The following is a 14,070-nucleotide window of genomic DNA, read 5'->3' as shown; positions in this document are numbered from 1 at the left end:
CATTTTGAAGGCGCAACACAACCGTCAGATGATGGGCAAACTGTGCTGCAGAATGCATCACATGTACTGCGAAAGGCTTAGTACATGTCAATCTTCCCCAGTTTGTTTGAAGGACTCAGCTTTTCATGTATCAATGAGTCTATACCAATCATAACTATTGGTCATTTGTTATACCTAATCTGTTTAAAGCAAATAGATTTAAAAAAATAATAACCCATCCTCCATCTGTGTTTCTTTCAGATGCTGAAGGGGGAGAAGTTTCCCCCCCAATGGGCGCTGGCGTAGACAGCAACAGCTGGCACTTTCGCTATGGCCCCCCCGGCTGTCCTGGTGGACCCCCGCAGCACCTGAAACCTGGCGATGTTCCCCCAGAAGCCTTCATCATCCCTGGCTCGCCCGCCATTATATCCATCAGACAGAACCAGGGAGGAGAGGACGACAAGAGCGATTTCATCACCTTTGGAAAGAAAGAGGAGGCCAAGAAGAAGAAGAAGAAGAAGAAGGAGAAGAAAGACAAGAAGGATAAGGGGAAGGATGATGATGAGTAGAGGAGCGGAAAGAGTAACTAATAAAGAAGAAAAGGGCGCTGTTAAAACAGAGGTACCAACCAAAGTCCACTGGGTAAAGAGAAAATGTGAAAACTATTTTAGATTTTCCAATTTAATTTTATTACCTAAATTCACTGATAAGATTCTAAACAACCTGGCCTTACCAAGATGTATTTTACCATCAGCCCCTTACTGAAGGTACATCATTGATCTTGCCTTGATAACAATAAAATGATTGATTTTGCTCCACGCCCCTATGTGCCTACATACCCTGAGTCAACTCATGTCAGTCATCTCTTCCAATAAGGAATGACAACTCTTTGCCCTCGTCTTGAACTTTGTTATCCTTTAACCCACTGGGCACGTTGGCACCTCTGTCTTACCCCCTCCCCAACTGATGTGTAAACCATTCTCTCCGAGAGAAGACAAATACTTTGTACAAGAACAACAAAAAGCTCTGTGCCAGCCAAGGAAAAGAGAGAAAGCGTCAAAGAAGATGGGACAGATGCATGCCATCTGGAGCTGGACACACACTACTTGTAAATAGCACAGGAGAGTCACTGAAACTAAGGCTTACATGACACTGCTGCAGATTCCTCTGATAGATACCAACAGTGTTTCCTGAGATCTTTATGAAACCACATGCACACATACGCATGCTCACACCTTCAAACATAAATACACATACTTACCATGGCAAAGTAGACAAGGAAAGCACTTGAGAACTAGAGAGAGAAATAAAAAAGGAGAGTAAATCCACTGACATCAAATAAATGTGCTTAAAAGTAGACAAGCTTTTTGCCCTGCACTGTCGCCTATGCGGTGCGCATGTGCACATGGACTCTCTCCGGATGGAAGCAGAATCCTTTGCAACCACTCTGTATTTCCTCGCTGCATTTGAATGACACAGAGAGCTTCATCTCATACCAGAACTCCAACTGAGGAATGCAGAGAGTACCTGAAATATTGAGAAATGGAAGGATATCTCACACTCTCCTGAGGATCACGGAGGGGAGAGTCCTGCTGAGCTGGCTTGTGACTCCACTTAAAGTCAGTGGACTCTTATGAAACATTACAGAATCTTAGGAGTCTTTCGACAACACCTTCTCTTCTCCCCCGGCCGCAGCAAAAGCCTAATGGTTTCTGCTTTGAATGTTTGGTAGCAACCAGTCCTTACCTGATACCTTGAGTTTACAACTGCTCACTTGCTTGTACTTGCCCCAAGCTGCCACGAGCCGTCGTCACCTCCCCCAGCTGCCTTTTCTTCTCCACGGTCACCCATCCCACTGGCTGCCTCTTCATGTGATGATGAAGTTTATGAACTTATTCTGTTGTCCATTTTTTCTCTAAAGAGATTACATACTCCTACATTATTTATTTTTCTTCCTTTTAAGCTTTAACGCGTGTCATGCCCATTATTACCCTCAGACACTGCGCCCAGCCCCCGCTCTGACCCCTGCTCAGGATTGATCCTGGGAATGGCCTGCTCTGAACATTGTGGTGTGCTGAGAACAGCATGGAGTAATGTGGATGTGGCCTGGGGAAGCCCAGTCGTGGGTATATGCCCTGAACTCTTGTCAGATGTCTCTCTAAGTACACAACGGTTCAGTGCTTTTAACTTGCGTATACAACAGTATACTGTTAATTCCCTGTGTGTTGCCACTGATGAGAGGGGAGCAGGTGGGATGAAGCATTATACTGGGATGGAGGACTGGGATAAAGTGAGGAGAAGGGTGCCGTGGGCTGGCCCTCCATCTCCGTGTACAAGAGAAGAAAGTTGTCCTCCAAATTGATTGTTTAGGATCATTGAATCACATATTAGCTTTTATCTACATTGTAAATGTAGCGTAGACTTTTCATAGATTGTCTCTGCATTAGTAATTGAAAACTACTTAAAAATGGGCATCTAGGGATTCCCATCCCATGGCTATATCCCACCAATCCTCTCTCAGGAGGTTTTGAAAAAGGGGCTCACCCATGCCTCAAGACCTGCTTCTGTTGGTTCCCCTCCCCTGCCTGTAACTTGTTGCCACGTCCCCAAAGTTTGCGGCTCAGTATGACGTCACTCCATTAAGTGGCTGCTGCATGTACTGCTCTAAGGAAACACATACTATATAGAGAAATATATATATAAATAGATAGATGGCTATGATTTTATTATTTTGTATTATCACTTTTCTGCATTACTCGCACAGGAGATATTTGTATGTACTTCTGTCTCTGCCAAACCTCTATGTACTACAATCTTCACGCTCCACCGATGTTGTACGGTATCCACAAAACCTCTTTAGATATTTGTAAATGCTATAGTGTGAGACCTTTCAACGCAAGTTTGTTATTTTTATTTTACCAACTATGATTTTTGCTTTTGAAAACAAGCAAAGCTAGTAAAAAAGAAAAGAAAAAAAATCACTCTTTGTGTCCAGCTTTGATATGACGATCTAACTAACACTGTAATATTGTAACTGAAATGTGTATGATCCTATGATGAGCTATCACTTCCCTTTCACTCTTAAAAAAAAAAGAAAATGACTGAAAAAAATATTCCAGTGTATAAAAAGGTATATGTAGTGGATGCTTATGTTTAGTGAGTTCATGCTGTCATTCTTTCCCAATGTTTGGTGGTGAACTATGGTGGCAATGTGCTGTCCTAAATGGACTGGCCATGATCTGTTGTAAAACCTTCTTTTTTTTTGTACACCTGCTCATCAACTGTGACAGTGAAGTAGTGAATTTCATTTCATTCATTTATTTTCAGACTTTTTTTATTTTTACCTAAATGGATACAGTGGTAATGTGTTTTGTTAATAAATCACTAATAAAGTTTTCTTTCTTAAAAATAAATGTGAATTCATTGTCTTGGGGGTATTAATGTGTGTGTGTCCTTACTTTTTTCTTTTTCCATCTGTGATTTGAACAAAGGTATTGCAATGAAATAATTTAGTGATGGAGAGGAAATTCAGAATATGGTTGAATTTAGATAATAACCTAGTTTTGTCAATTCAATTATATCTCACATGCTCACATTATACATTTCTTCGTTGCACTATCAAGCCTTCAGAGACGGCCACAGTCAAAATGACCTGTCCAGCACTGAAGCCTCATTTCTCCTTGTTAAAAGCCATGGTCACAGATGGTCCAAACAGTCCCTTGTGAAAAGAAGCTTCCAGACGCAAAACAATTTCATAGAGTGGCTGATTCGATTTATAATATCCCATTGGGTGAGTTTTTAGGGAAAAAAACACTCAATAGAGTGACATCATGCTGACCTGGATAAAATGCAACATTGATAATCAATAATTGTATCCAGCCATCTTCTCAGGCAGTCAGCTCAAGTATTTCCTAAAAGGTAATTTAAAGTGATACAGTAACTATAACAGTTTTCCCATTCTTACATGTTGTTTGCCTGAAATAAACATAGATTTAGATGAATTCATGGCAGTGTTAAATAGATAAGTTCCTGCATTTGTTTGTCTTAATACTGATGCTTGGAATATAAACAAATGCACAATCTTGTGAAAATGCCTTTTTATATAATTCCCTCCAGGAGACCACACAACTGTTTCTATGGTTACAGCTATTTGGGCAATAGTCTCTATGGCAACAGCCTTATATTCTTAGCAAGGAGGCCAGTTGAAGCAGTGGGGTGCACTGGATGGGGTCAAGGTTATATGCCACAGATACAGCAGATGACTGGCTGCTGATCGGATAATGCAGTACCAACAGTATCTCTGACTCCTCTCTCGCATTTGACTGTTGAACAACACATCGCTGAAAGAAAAATACTTTAACAAAAAACACTTGCACCCACACATTTTAAATGCCTAGTTACACATTCCCATGAGCATTAACAAAACATGCTCTGGTCTCTCTCAATTTAGCCCCGTTTCAGTTATACAAACAAATGAATAAACAAGCAAACTGGCAATGTGCAAGAAGCCTGCAGTGTTTGGTCTGCAGAGCAGCACATCTCTGGCTAATGAATATGGATATATTTTATGGCAGAGTGAACAGAGCCATGCAAGCAGAGCAGTGGGCCAATCTGCTCGCTCTCTACATAATATGCTTGGTCCAGAGAAACAAATGTAAACCAGTTTGAACATAACATATACAAACACCCCTCTCTATTGTGCAGTGCCTGCGTCTACCTTCATTTATGTGTTATGTATTAAACCAACTACGAGAGCAAGTGCAAAGCAAACGGTCTACTAGTGTGAAAGGCTCTTAAAAACAAATAAAGTATTAGGGTGCACTGGAGCTGAAGTGTGAATGTGTTTGTCTTAGTGAGTGTGTTGGCTGGTGATGTTGCAGCTGCAGTGACTCAGCAAAACCCTCATCCTGCTGAGGAAAGCAAATTGAGTGACTTGGAAGTAACCGGGATGAAGATGGAGAGATTAATGTGCATAATAATCGTCTGACTGCGGCAATAACAGTACCACAAGTATGTGTGAGAATAGAGTGCAAAAGAGTTAATGAAACAGTAGGTTAATCATTTAGTAAAATATGTTCAACCTGTCAGGGAAAATGTTCTTAATGGCCTGCTTTTATCCTAAATATAAATTAATAGATAGTACGCAAGTGCTATTTTTTCCTTGATAGTTGGTGTTTTATGAAATTTGAAGTAAATGACATATGTGTATTTATTACACAGATTACCCGGCATGCCTGAGAAGTACCCGTATGTGCGCTCATAGCGCATGCGCAACTTTAACCAAAATGCTCGTTCACATCAAGCACGTCAATTTGCGTACACGTAACAGCACCGCACGTTCATGACAGCATGGTAATGATTTGTTATTATGAGGGATTTGATATTAACGAGGCGGCCGTTAGCAGCTAGCGGCTAGCTAGTCATTATGCTAATGTGCACATCGATCGTTATGTACTTATATTCTTTCACACACACATACGGGTATTGGGCCGAGCGCGACACCGTACTTCCGGTATCCGCCGTTTTACGCAGGGTGCAAGCAGCCGTACACCGTCTAGGTGTTGCTAAGCTTCCTGTACTGAATATCATAGTCTATTGCCTTAATCAATATCTAGTCAACTCTAAAATACCACATATATGCAATGGCATGATAATATTATTGTGACAAGTGGGGTATTCACCTGGTGTTTCCAGAAATTAGACGTAGATGCAGCCAAAATCGACGAAGGCCACTGTCGTTTTTCCATACATCTGCAGGCAGTCTGTAAGGGCAATCCGACAACCCACACAGCTCTAGTTTAGGCTGGTAACGACCTAAAGCACACCCCTCAAGTCCAGAGATCTAATCCGAAGACATGCAGCGATTTCTTCGGTCGTTAATTCAGAAAAAAAACCTAGTGCGCTCTGCGTGGCTACGTTAGCTAGCTGTTTATATTTGCACTTCCAGGATATTTGCACCTCCAGGAAAATGGCGTATTTATATATATATATATATATATGGCGCGTGTTGCATTGTGGGTAGCTCGTGACGTCACTGTGTGTGAAAGAATTACGCTGTAACAGGATCTAGTGATATCCAAGCAACAGAGCTTCATTTAGCATGAAAGAATGATTGCACTGTATGTATATATATTATATATATATATATATATATACTTATAATAATAAGTAATATTAACTTTATTTAATACAACATTTACGGTACAAGATTTAATCATACAGCCCATATAGTATGATAATGAATGATAGCAAACATGTGCAATATATCCATTATTACAGCTCCGTGGGATGGCAGTAAGACGATATGGGTCCGTTCTTATTGTGCATCCATGGGTAAAGATAAACGCAACTCACATTGGTTTTTCAAACAGCATCTCTGTAAACTACGTGTATTGTATTCACTGAATTTCACTCTCTGCCTTTAACGGCTCGTTGTAGCTCCAATAGCTCCAGCCAAGCCCCCAGGAAGTGCGCCGGACTCAGATGAAAATATTCGTGCTGGTCAAACGGCGGTACTACACTTCCGTTTGGTTGCCAGGCCCGGAAACACTTTTTCCCATTGACTTACATGGGGAAAGTGTGGTCTGTAAATCGTTGGATACTTTTTTTTAAACTAAATAAACTACCCAGTATGAACACTTGTATAGCCCTTATTAAAAACATTTGTTCCTCAAGTTGTAATAATGTGCTAATAACGTTATTCTGAGAGTTATTTCCCTCTGCATTATGAACGGGCATCTAACCCACGGGACCGCGCCGCCCGGCACGTTCATGTTACGTGTCCCGACCAATCAGAGCACACTGTGCTCACAGGAACAATTTTAGATTTTTTGATTTTGTTAGATTTTTAGATTTTGTTAAACTAATACGTTTGCGCTGTGGACCAACACTATACATTGACGGGGAAGGGGGTAGCAATAAAGATAACACCATTAAACAGTTACACAACATAACAGAAATAATATTGATAGCAGCCACCTTGGTAACAATGAAAACGTTGTATAGACACAATTTATTGAAGTAATCTTCATAATAACTAGCAAACTAAAGATCATGTACATCCACTGCACACATAATCTGAAATAACAACTCATATTTCTCGCATCAAATGACATCAAAAGGCATTTTAATCGCCAAACTAACCTTAAAATAGGCATTTTCCACCGAGAATAAAACGAATGTCGGCCATGTTGTTTTTTTCTGCAGGGAGAAATGTGAAGATCACGTGATAGACGCCAGCCATTGGAATGAATGGTGACAAAAAATGTAGGGATCCTACAATTTCAGAGGCGTTTTTGTAGAAATACTACGTCCTACGTTGTGGACCAACGTAGTTATTACACGTTTTTTTATGAGACTGGGTTGGTTTTTCTGTTTTTCTGCTTCCTCGTTTCACTTCCAGAAACATACACACGTTCTCTCCATAGGTTCTCTCCATAGGTTATCTCACTCTACCATCCACAAACACACATGCACAAGCCACACCCCTCCCTCCCTCTCTCTCTCTCTCTCTTAAAGGGACAGCGATCTCATCTCACTCTGCATGACCCTAATATCATAACATGTGTGCTCTGGAGAATCACAGACCGGACGATCGACGATTGGCGCGCTGATAAAAAATATTTTTTTAAATGGCACTTCATATCAAAAAGGTTGCCGACTGATATAGGTTGCCGCATTATACTGTAAAACTAAGGCTTATTACTGTATATTGACCAATGTAAAAAAAACACAGCAACAGAACACATAAATAAAACAAGGATAACTGTGACTTATTGTTGAGTAAATAACAGCAGGGTTACATAGACTATGCCTACTTGGGCGGGCCGCCCAGGTATATTAACGCCCGCCCAAGTATATTTCGCGGCCCTTTTTTTTTTGGTATCCGTCCGCGAGCGACGCCATCTGCGATCGATTAACTAATGGACATTAGAGGTTTCTCAATACTCAAATTTCCCCTCCTCGACTACTATCCTCGACTCCCCTCCTCGAGACTTGGTGCCACCCACAGGAGATGCGAGCGGAGGACTGAGGAGGGGAACCGAGGAGAGAGGAGTGGAAGCAGCAGGCGGTTAGAGAAATGAGAACTCCTCTCCTCTGAGCGGTCATTTTAAAGAGACGTCCATTAATGATGACAGGAGGCATAGCAGCCCTCTATCTGATGGACAGATGTGTTCATGATGACTTATATATTTACTTTTAATTCATTCACAGTGCGGTATAATGAGACAATAACAGGCTACAGATGCGGACATATACACACACATATATTTATATAAGATCATACACTAAAGCCCTCGATTGGTCTCTGTGTGTCATTCAAGCTCGGGAGGGTGTGTGGCGGGCGCGAGCGAGAGAGAAAGCGGGCACACCGGTTACGTCTATTGTTGTTGTTGTTAGCATCTGGTGCTAGCTAGCGGCGCTAACGGATATCATGAGCTGTCAACAAGGTGGAGGAGAGTCCTCTCCTGTCAGACTGAGAGACTGATAACTACAGCTCATGTGAGGTAAAGGACTCTCTGAGTGTTTAGATAGTTAACTGAGTCTAAGTTCTCTGTGGGTCTCAAACGGTTTGGTCACCATTTATGTGAACACATATTTCCTTTTGAAGGGGGAGTGATTAGTAAAATATGCATGAATAATACAAAAAAAACGTTAACTAGGTGAAAAAAGGTAAGATACACTTTAAAAACTTGTTGAGAGCTAAAACTAGTCTTTGCTGCTGCCTCAAAGAGGAGCAGGGGGAGATGAGGGAGAGGAGGGAGACAGGAGAGCCTGATTCAGGAGCACAGACACACTCACATATAAATGAACCAAAAACAAATAAATAAACAAGTTTAAATGTTTTTTCATATTGGATATGGTATGTTATTGGTTATGGCCATGTACTTATGATTTTATGATTATTTAAATGTATACAGTTTTGTTTCATATGGATGTAGTCTCTTTATTTCCCCCTCAAAGTGCACCAGATTGATGCATTTAAAGGTGGGGTAGGTAAGTTTCAGAAACCGGCTTGAGTGCACTAAAATTTGAAAGTACACAGCCGAAAAGAATCCGCCCCTTCCTTCAGACTTCCTTACAGAGCACCTCCTCCAACACACATGAACGCGCAATGAACGCCCAATGAGGGCACGAGATACATTTGTGCGTGCACGAGATGGAAGACTGACAGACAGGGCGGCAATCCAATCCGTTTAGCCGGCCCGGTAATACTGTAATTACAGTATTACGGCTTCCACAGATGACATTTTTGTATGGATTTTTTGTCAAAGCACTTAAGATATTCATTGCTATCGGGATGTTAAGAGCATTCCATGGAATATAACAAAAAGTGTATCTCGAGCCGGTTTCTGAAACTTACCTACCCCACCTTTAAGTCCAACATTTAAAAAAATCAAATCTTACCGGGGGAGCATGCCCCCGGGCCCCCTAGAGGATTTGAGGTCCACCTCCACTTAAAATATGTTCACATGGATAGGTTCCTAAATAGATTTGCAATTTTTTTTTAAATAGTAACCCATGTCCATATGTTTATTCTGGGGTAGTAGATTTAAAGTTTAGGGCTATCACTATGGGCAGCAACGCTGTAAATATTGACAAATAAATCCAGGAAAATGGCCTAGCTGGGTGTATAATTCCCGGCCTGACTTATTGTCCCAGTCCGGCCCTGCTACGCACTGTACCACACACACCTACTAATCCTAAAGCATAATCAGGCTATAGCCGTTGTGTATTTTATTATGTGAAGCACTAAATGGTCTTAGAAAAATATCGACTCTTTGTTTAGATATCTACTAAACTACAGCATACAAATACAGAAAGTAATGTAGGCCTGAGGCTGTTATACTGAGTGATATATATTTTACACACTGCTCTGCTTTCTGCAGCTGTTCTCACTGTAAACATCGCGTTGCGATGAAAGCAGTTACTAATATAATATCCAAGGGATAGCCTATGCAGAGCTGTCATTGGCTAAGATAAGTCCGGCCGTGCGTCACGCCTCCACCGTTCCCGGAAATGCATCCGTGGAGGAGCCGTGGAGGATGCATCAGTGTCTCCTCGGTTAGAGCTCCTCCAGAGAGCCTCCTCGATGGTCGATGCTCGGTCCTCGAAGTGCATTTAGAGAAATTAGATGTCCTTCAACATGGCGCGCTGAAATTCCTTTCCGGGTCACTACCGGAGGACCGAGGAGTCGAGGAGTCGAGGAGGGGAAATTTGAGTATTGAGAAACCTCTAATGATCCCTCGCTCTACGCTGTGCCTGTTCGCTCTGCGATTGATTTACTAGGGGACAATAATCCCCACCTGTTCGCTCTGCGATCGATTAACTAGTGGATGATCCCTCGCTCCACATCTGCTACAGGGGTGCACATCACTTTTTTGCCCTGGTTCTCAAAGGAGCACCTGGAGATGTTGCTTGGTGCTCATCCTTAAAATTAAATAAACCGTAACTTTTGAGGGGGTCTTGACTTTATTTGCCAGACACACGCGCTGAACACAAATGCAGAGGTGAACACAAGACAACATAATAACAACAGCGCCGGAACCGGTGCACCCTCCCTCGCTCCACTCCCTCGCACTTTGGCTGTGAGATGCGGGTGCCAGATAAGCCAACATCCCCCATTTTCATCACTGACAGCGCCCATTGTACAGGGCAAATGAAACGTGTAACTGGGGTGAAAAGGGTGTAACATTTACTTAATTATGAATATTGTTACATCAAGGCCGAAAATTAGGATGAGCCCCAACGGTCAAAAATGTTTTTTTCCCTCCCAGAACTGCCTCCCCAGATCTGGCTCGCTAGGCGAACATCTATAACGCCAGTGCTACGGGCCGGCCCTGAGTTCATATGCAACTCGCAAATATCTTTCTCTCTCTTCTCTCTCCTCTCTCCTCTCTTTTCTCTTCTCTCTTTTCGCTTCTCCCTTCTCTCTCTTCTCTCTCTCTCAATGTTGGTACGCAAATGCGCCTTTTTTCAAATGACCCGGTGCTCTTTTTTTGGCGGAGGTGCGCATGCGCACCAGTTACTAGCTAATTTACTGAGATGTTAGCAGGGGCAAGTGTGGAAGAAAAATTCTGAGTAAACATTTCCCTAATATTTTCAGTTAAATATCGCTTTGTGGTTATCTCTTTTGAACATTTTTGTGAACAGAAATAGAGCTCTCAAAGAAAACACAGGAATGGTCAGAGAGTGCAACATCAGTCACCACAACCTCAGAGATATTCAGACCCTTTGAGATAATTAAGTCCAGAGTGTGCCCCTTATTGTGCGTGGGCTCCGTCACATGCTGAGTCAGTCTATAGCTATCAAGAACACAAAACAGTTCTTTAGCCCCTCTGTCCTGGGGGTTGTCAACATGGATGTTAAAATCACCAACAATCACTAGACGGTCAAAGTCAATACACACTATAGACAGCAGTTCGGTAAAATCATCAAAAAAGCTTGCACAGTATTTGGGTGGTCTATAGATATTTAGGAACAGAGCTCGAGAGGAGCATTTCAGCTGAAGGGCCACATATTCAAAAGAAGCAAAGTTCGCATAAGATGTCTTCCTGCATTGAATGGAATCATTGAACAGAATAGCAACTCCACCTCCTTTCTTATGCATTCTTTCCTGACTCATAAAACTAAAGTTGGGAGGGGTTGATTCGATAAGAACAGCTGCACTGTTATTTTGTTCAATCCACGTTTCCGTTAAAAACATAAATTCGAGATTGTGCTCAGTGATAAAATCATTGATTAAAAATGTTTTTCCTGCCAAAGACCTGACATTTAATAAAGCTAGTTTAAGTTTGTTAAACACACTATCAGTCAGGTTTTTTGTAACAAGCTGTGGCTGACATGGAATCACTGCTAAATTAGATAAACTCACACAAACGTTTGAGCGCTTCCTGTATCTAAGATGATTCACCGCTCTTAATCTATTACCTATCAACACAGATATCGGCAAAGCTATAGGCAGGCAGGGCCCCGGCATGTCCTGGAAAGAGTTGAGAGTGCCATACGCCCTTGAGCCTGGACCCAGCAGATATCAGTTTGCAGCGTTTTGTACACACACATCCCTATCAGGCTTTGAAGGGGAGGGAGGACCCACCACCCTGCTCCTCTCATCATAGGAGGGCAGGGTGAGGGCTACACTGTAGAAAGGGGGGTTTGGAAATCTGCTTCCATCTTCCTTGTATTGTTTTGGTTTGGATGATTGTGGTAGGCATGGTGATGAAGCCGGGGGAGATGGTGCGCATCTCTGCTTCGGTGATTTTGGTGGGCGTCGTTGAGGGGCGGGGGTAAAGGACATGCTGCCAACCCTGCGTGTCACCTTCATGCGGTCATCGAACTCCAGGGATTGGTGGGCGAGGGTGAAAGGGTGAGCGGAGAGTAGAGAGAGCTGGGGGATGAATGAAGAGTATCCTCAAAGGCGTTGACAGGGGGGGTGACGGGCAGTGGAGACTCCTTCATTTGTGTCATAGGTCTCCCATAATCAGAACATTCCTCAGGCGGGTGCAGTGATACTTCTTCAGGGTTTTCTGCACGATGTGTTGTGTCTTTCTCCTGTTTTGATTCCTCTTGCCGCTTGTCCTTGGCAGAGGGAACAGATTGATGACGCAGGCAGTTGAATATGTTAGAGATAAAGAATTTCACTCCTGACTTGTTCAGGCAAACTCCATTTGCCTTAAAAAGATGTCTGCGGTCCCAGAAAAAGTTAAAATTGTCAATAAAATGGACAGAATGGTCAGTACAGACAGTTCAAAGCCAGGTGTTCAGTGCAAACAATCTGCTGAATCTCTCCACTCCTCTTCTGACTGGCGGTAGAGAGCCACTGATGAACACCTCTGCATTTAGAGAACTGACAGTTTCCAACAGACATTTAAAGTCTTTTTTCAGCACTTCTGACTGTTGTTTCACAACATAATTTGTTCCAATATGTAGTACCACATTCTTCACAGTCGGATGTTCAGCCCCAATATGCAGGATCTTCTCAGCCAAGTCAGAGACCACATCCTTGGGAAAACAGAGTACTTTGGTGTTGTTCTTACTACACAGACTTTTTACATCTCTTACAGCAGAATCACCCACAATCAGAGTTTCAGGCCCAGTCGTTAGCTTTCCCTCTAGCCTTTTACTTTTGGAGTAACTATTGGTCCTTACCCTGCTGTGTGAAGAGGACAGGTTATCCAGGTCATCAGAAAGAGATCTCCGGCTCTCGGTCAGCGGAGCGTATCTGTTCTGGATTGGCACACTTGGTGGTTTAGGAGGATTTTTTGTAGTTCTCCCTTTAGCAGCTGTCCACGGCTGTTTAGGGGTTGAAGAGGCGCTCTTCCTGGGTGATAACAATGCAGGCCAGCCGGTCGCATCATAGATTTCAGAGCGCTGGGCTCTGCCTGTTATCTGTCCTCCCAAATCCCATGGAAATGATTTACTCTTAGGCTTTGCACCCAGAGAGTTCCAGGGAGGACCACCACTTGTAGATGTATTACCCAGTACACAGCCCTCCTGTTCATTGGAATCCTTGTAGCTGCTAACTAGCTGTGAGTTAGCATACCCTTTTCCATTATTTTGCAATACTGGTAAAGTGGTGTCATTCCCACGACATAGTCCATTCACTTCCATGTTAACTTCCAACTGTTGCATTTTCATTTCCAACACAGCCATCTTCTGTATAAGTTTGTGGAAGTCATCTGTAGAGAACGGAGGCATTTTGCTACCAACTAGCTTAAGCTAAATAGCAGTAGCCTACCAGGCTTTAGCTGTTGCTAGGCCACGCTACTGTAAGACTGAGGTTGTCGTAAAAATGTTGAAATATGGCTGAAACCCTCCGTCTATTTACGAAGATGAACTGTCCCAGTGATAAGTTAATGTCCAGGAGCCGCTGCTCGAAGTTTTCAGAGAATAAGAATAGGAAAATCAGCATAAAAAGTAAGCAGAAGCAAGAGCAAGCAGAAAAGCGTCTGCACTGTGTAGCGTTAATGTTATGTGGTTAGATATGGAAACATTCTTGTATCTAAACTGGCTTATTTCACAAAAAATGTACACTTTTTTCAGCTTTCATACAACAAACTATACCCGAAGGGGAGCACCTGGCTGCATGTC

General features: G+C 42.5%; 1 protein-coding gene across 6 annotated transcripts in view; it reads left to right on the top strand.

Moving 5' to 3' along the window:
* Positions 1 to 612, top strand: part of LOC117454154 (protocadherin alpha-C2-like) — a 190,268-nt gene extending 189,656 nt beyond the window's left edge. For all 6 annotated transcript variants that reach the window (XM_034093271.2, XM_034093270.2, XM_034093272.1 and 3 more), the window contains exon 4: positions 241 to 612. In XM_034093271.2, coding sequence (XP_033949162.1) covers positions 241 to 548 — 308 coding nt within the window. In that variant the 3' untranslated portion in view covers positions 549 to 612. The remainder of the gene's footprint in view (positions 1 to 240) is intronic.
* Positions 613 to 14,070: the final 13,458 nt, after the last annotated feature.

The sequence above is a fragment of the Pseudochaenichthys georgianus genome, chromosome 10 (genome assembly GCF_902827115.2).
Source record: "Pseudochaenichthys georgianus chromosome 10, fPseGeo1.2, whole genome shotgun sequence".
Classification (NCBI taxonomy): domain Eukaryota; kingdom Metazoa; phylum Chordata; class Actinopteri; order Perciformes; family Channichthyidae; genus Pseudochaenichthys; species Pseudochaenichthys georgianus.
This window is presented reverse-complemented; position numbering and strand designations above follow the sequence as displayed.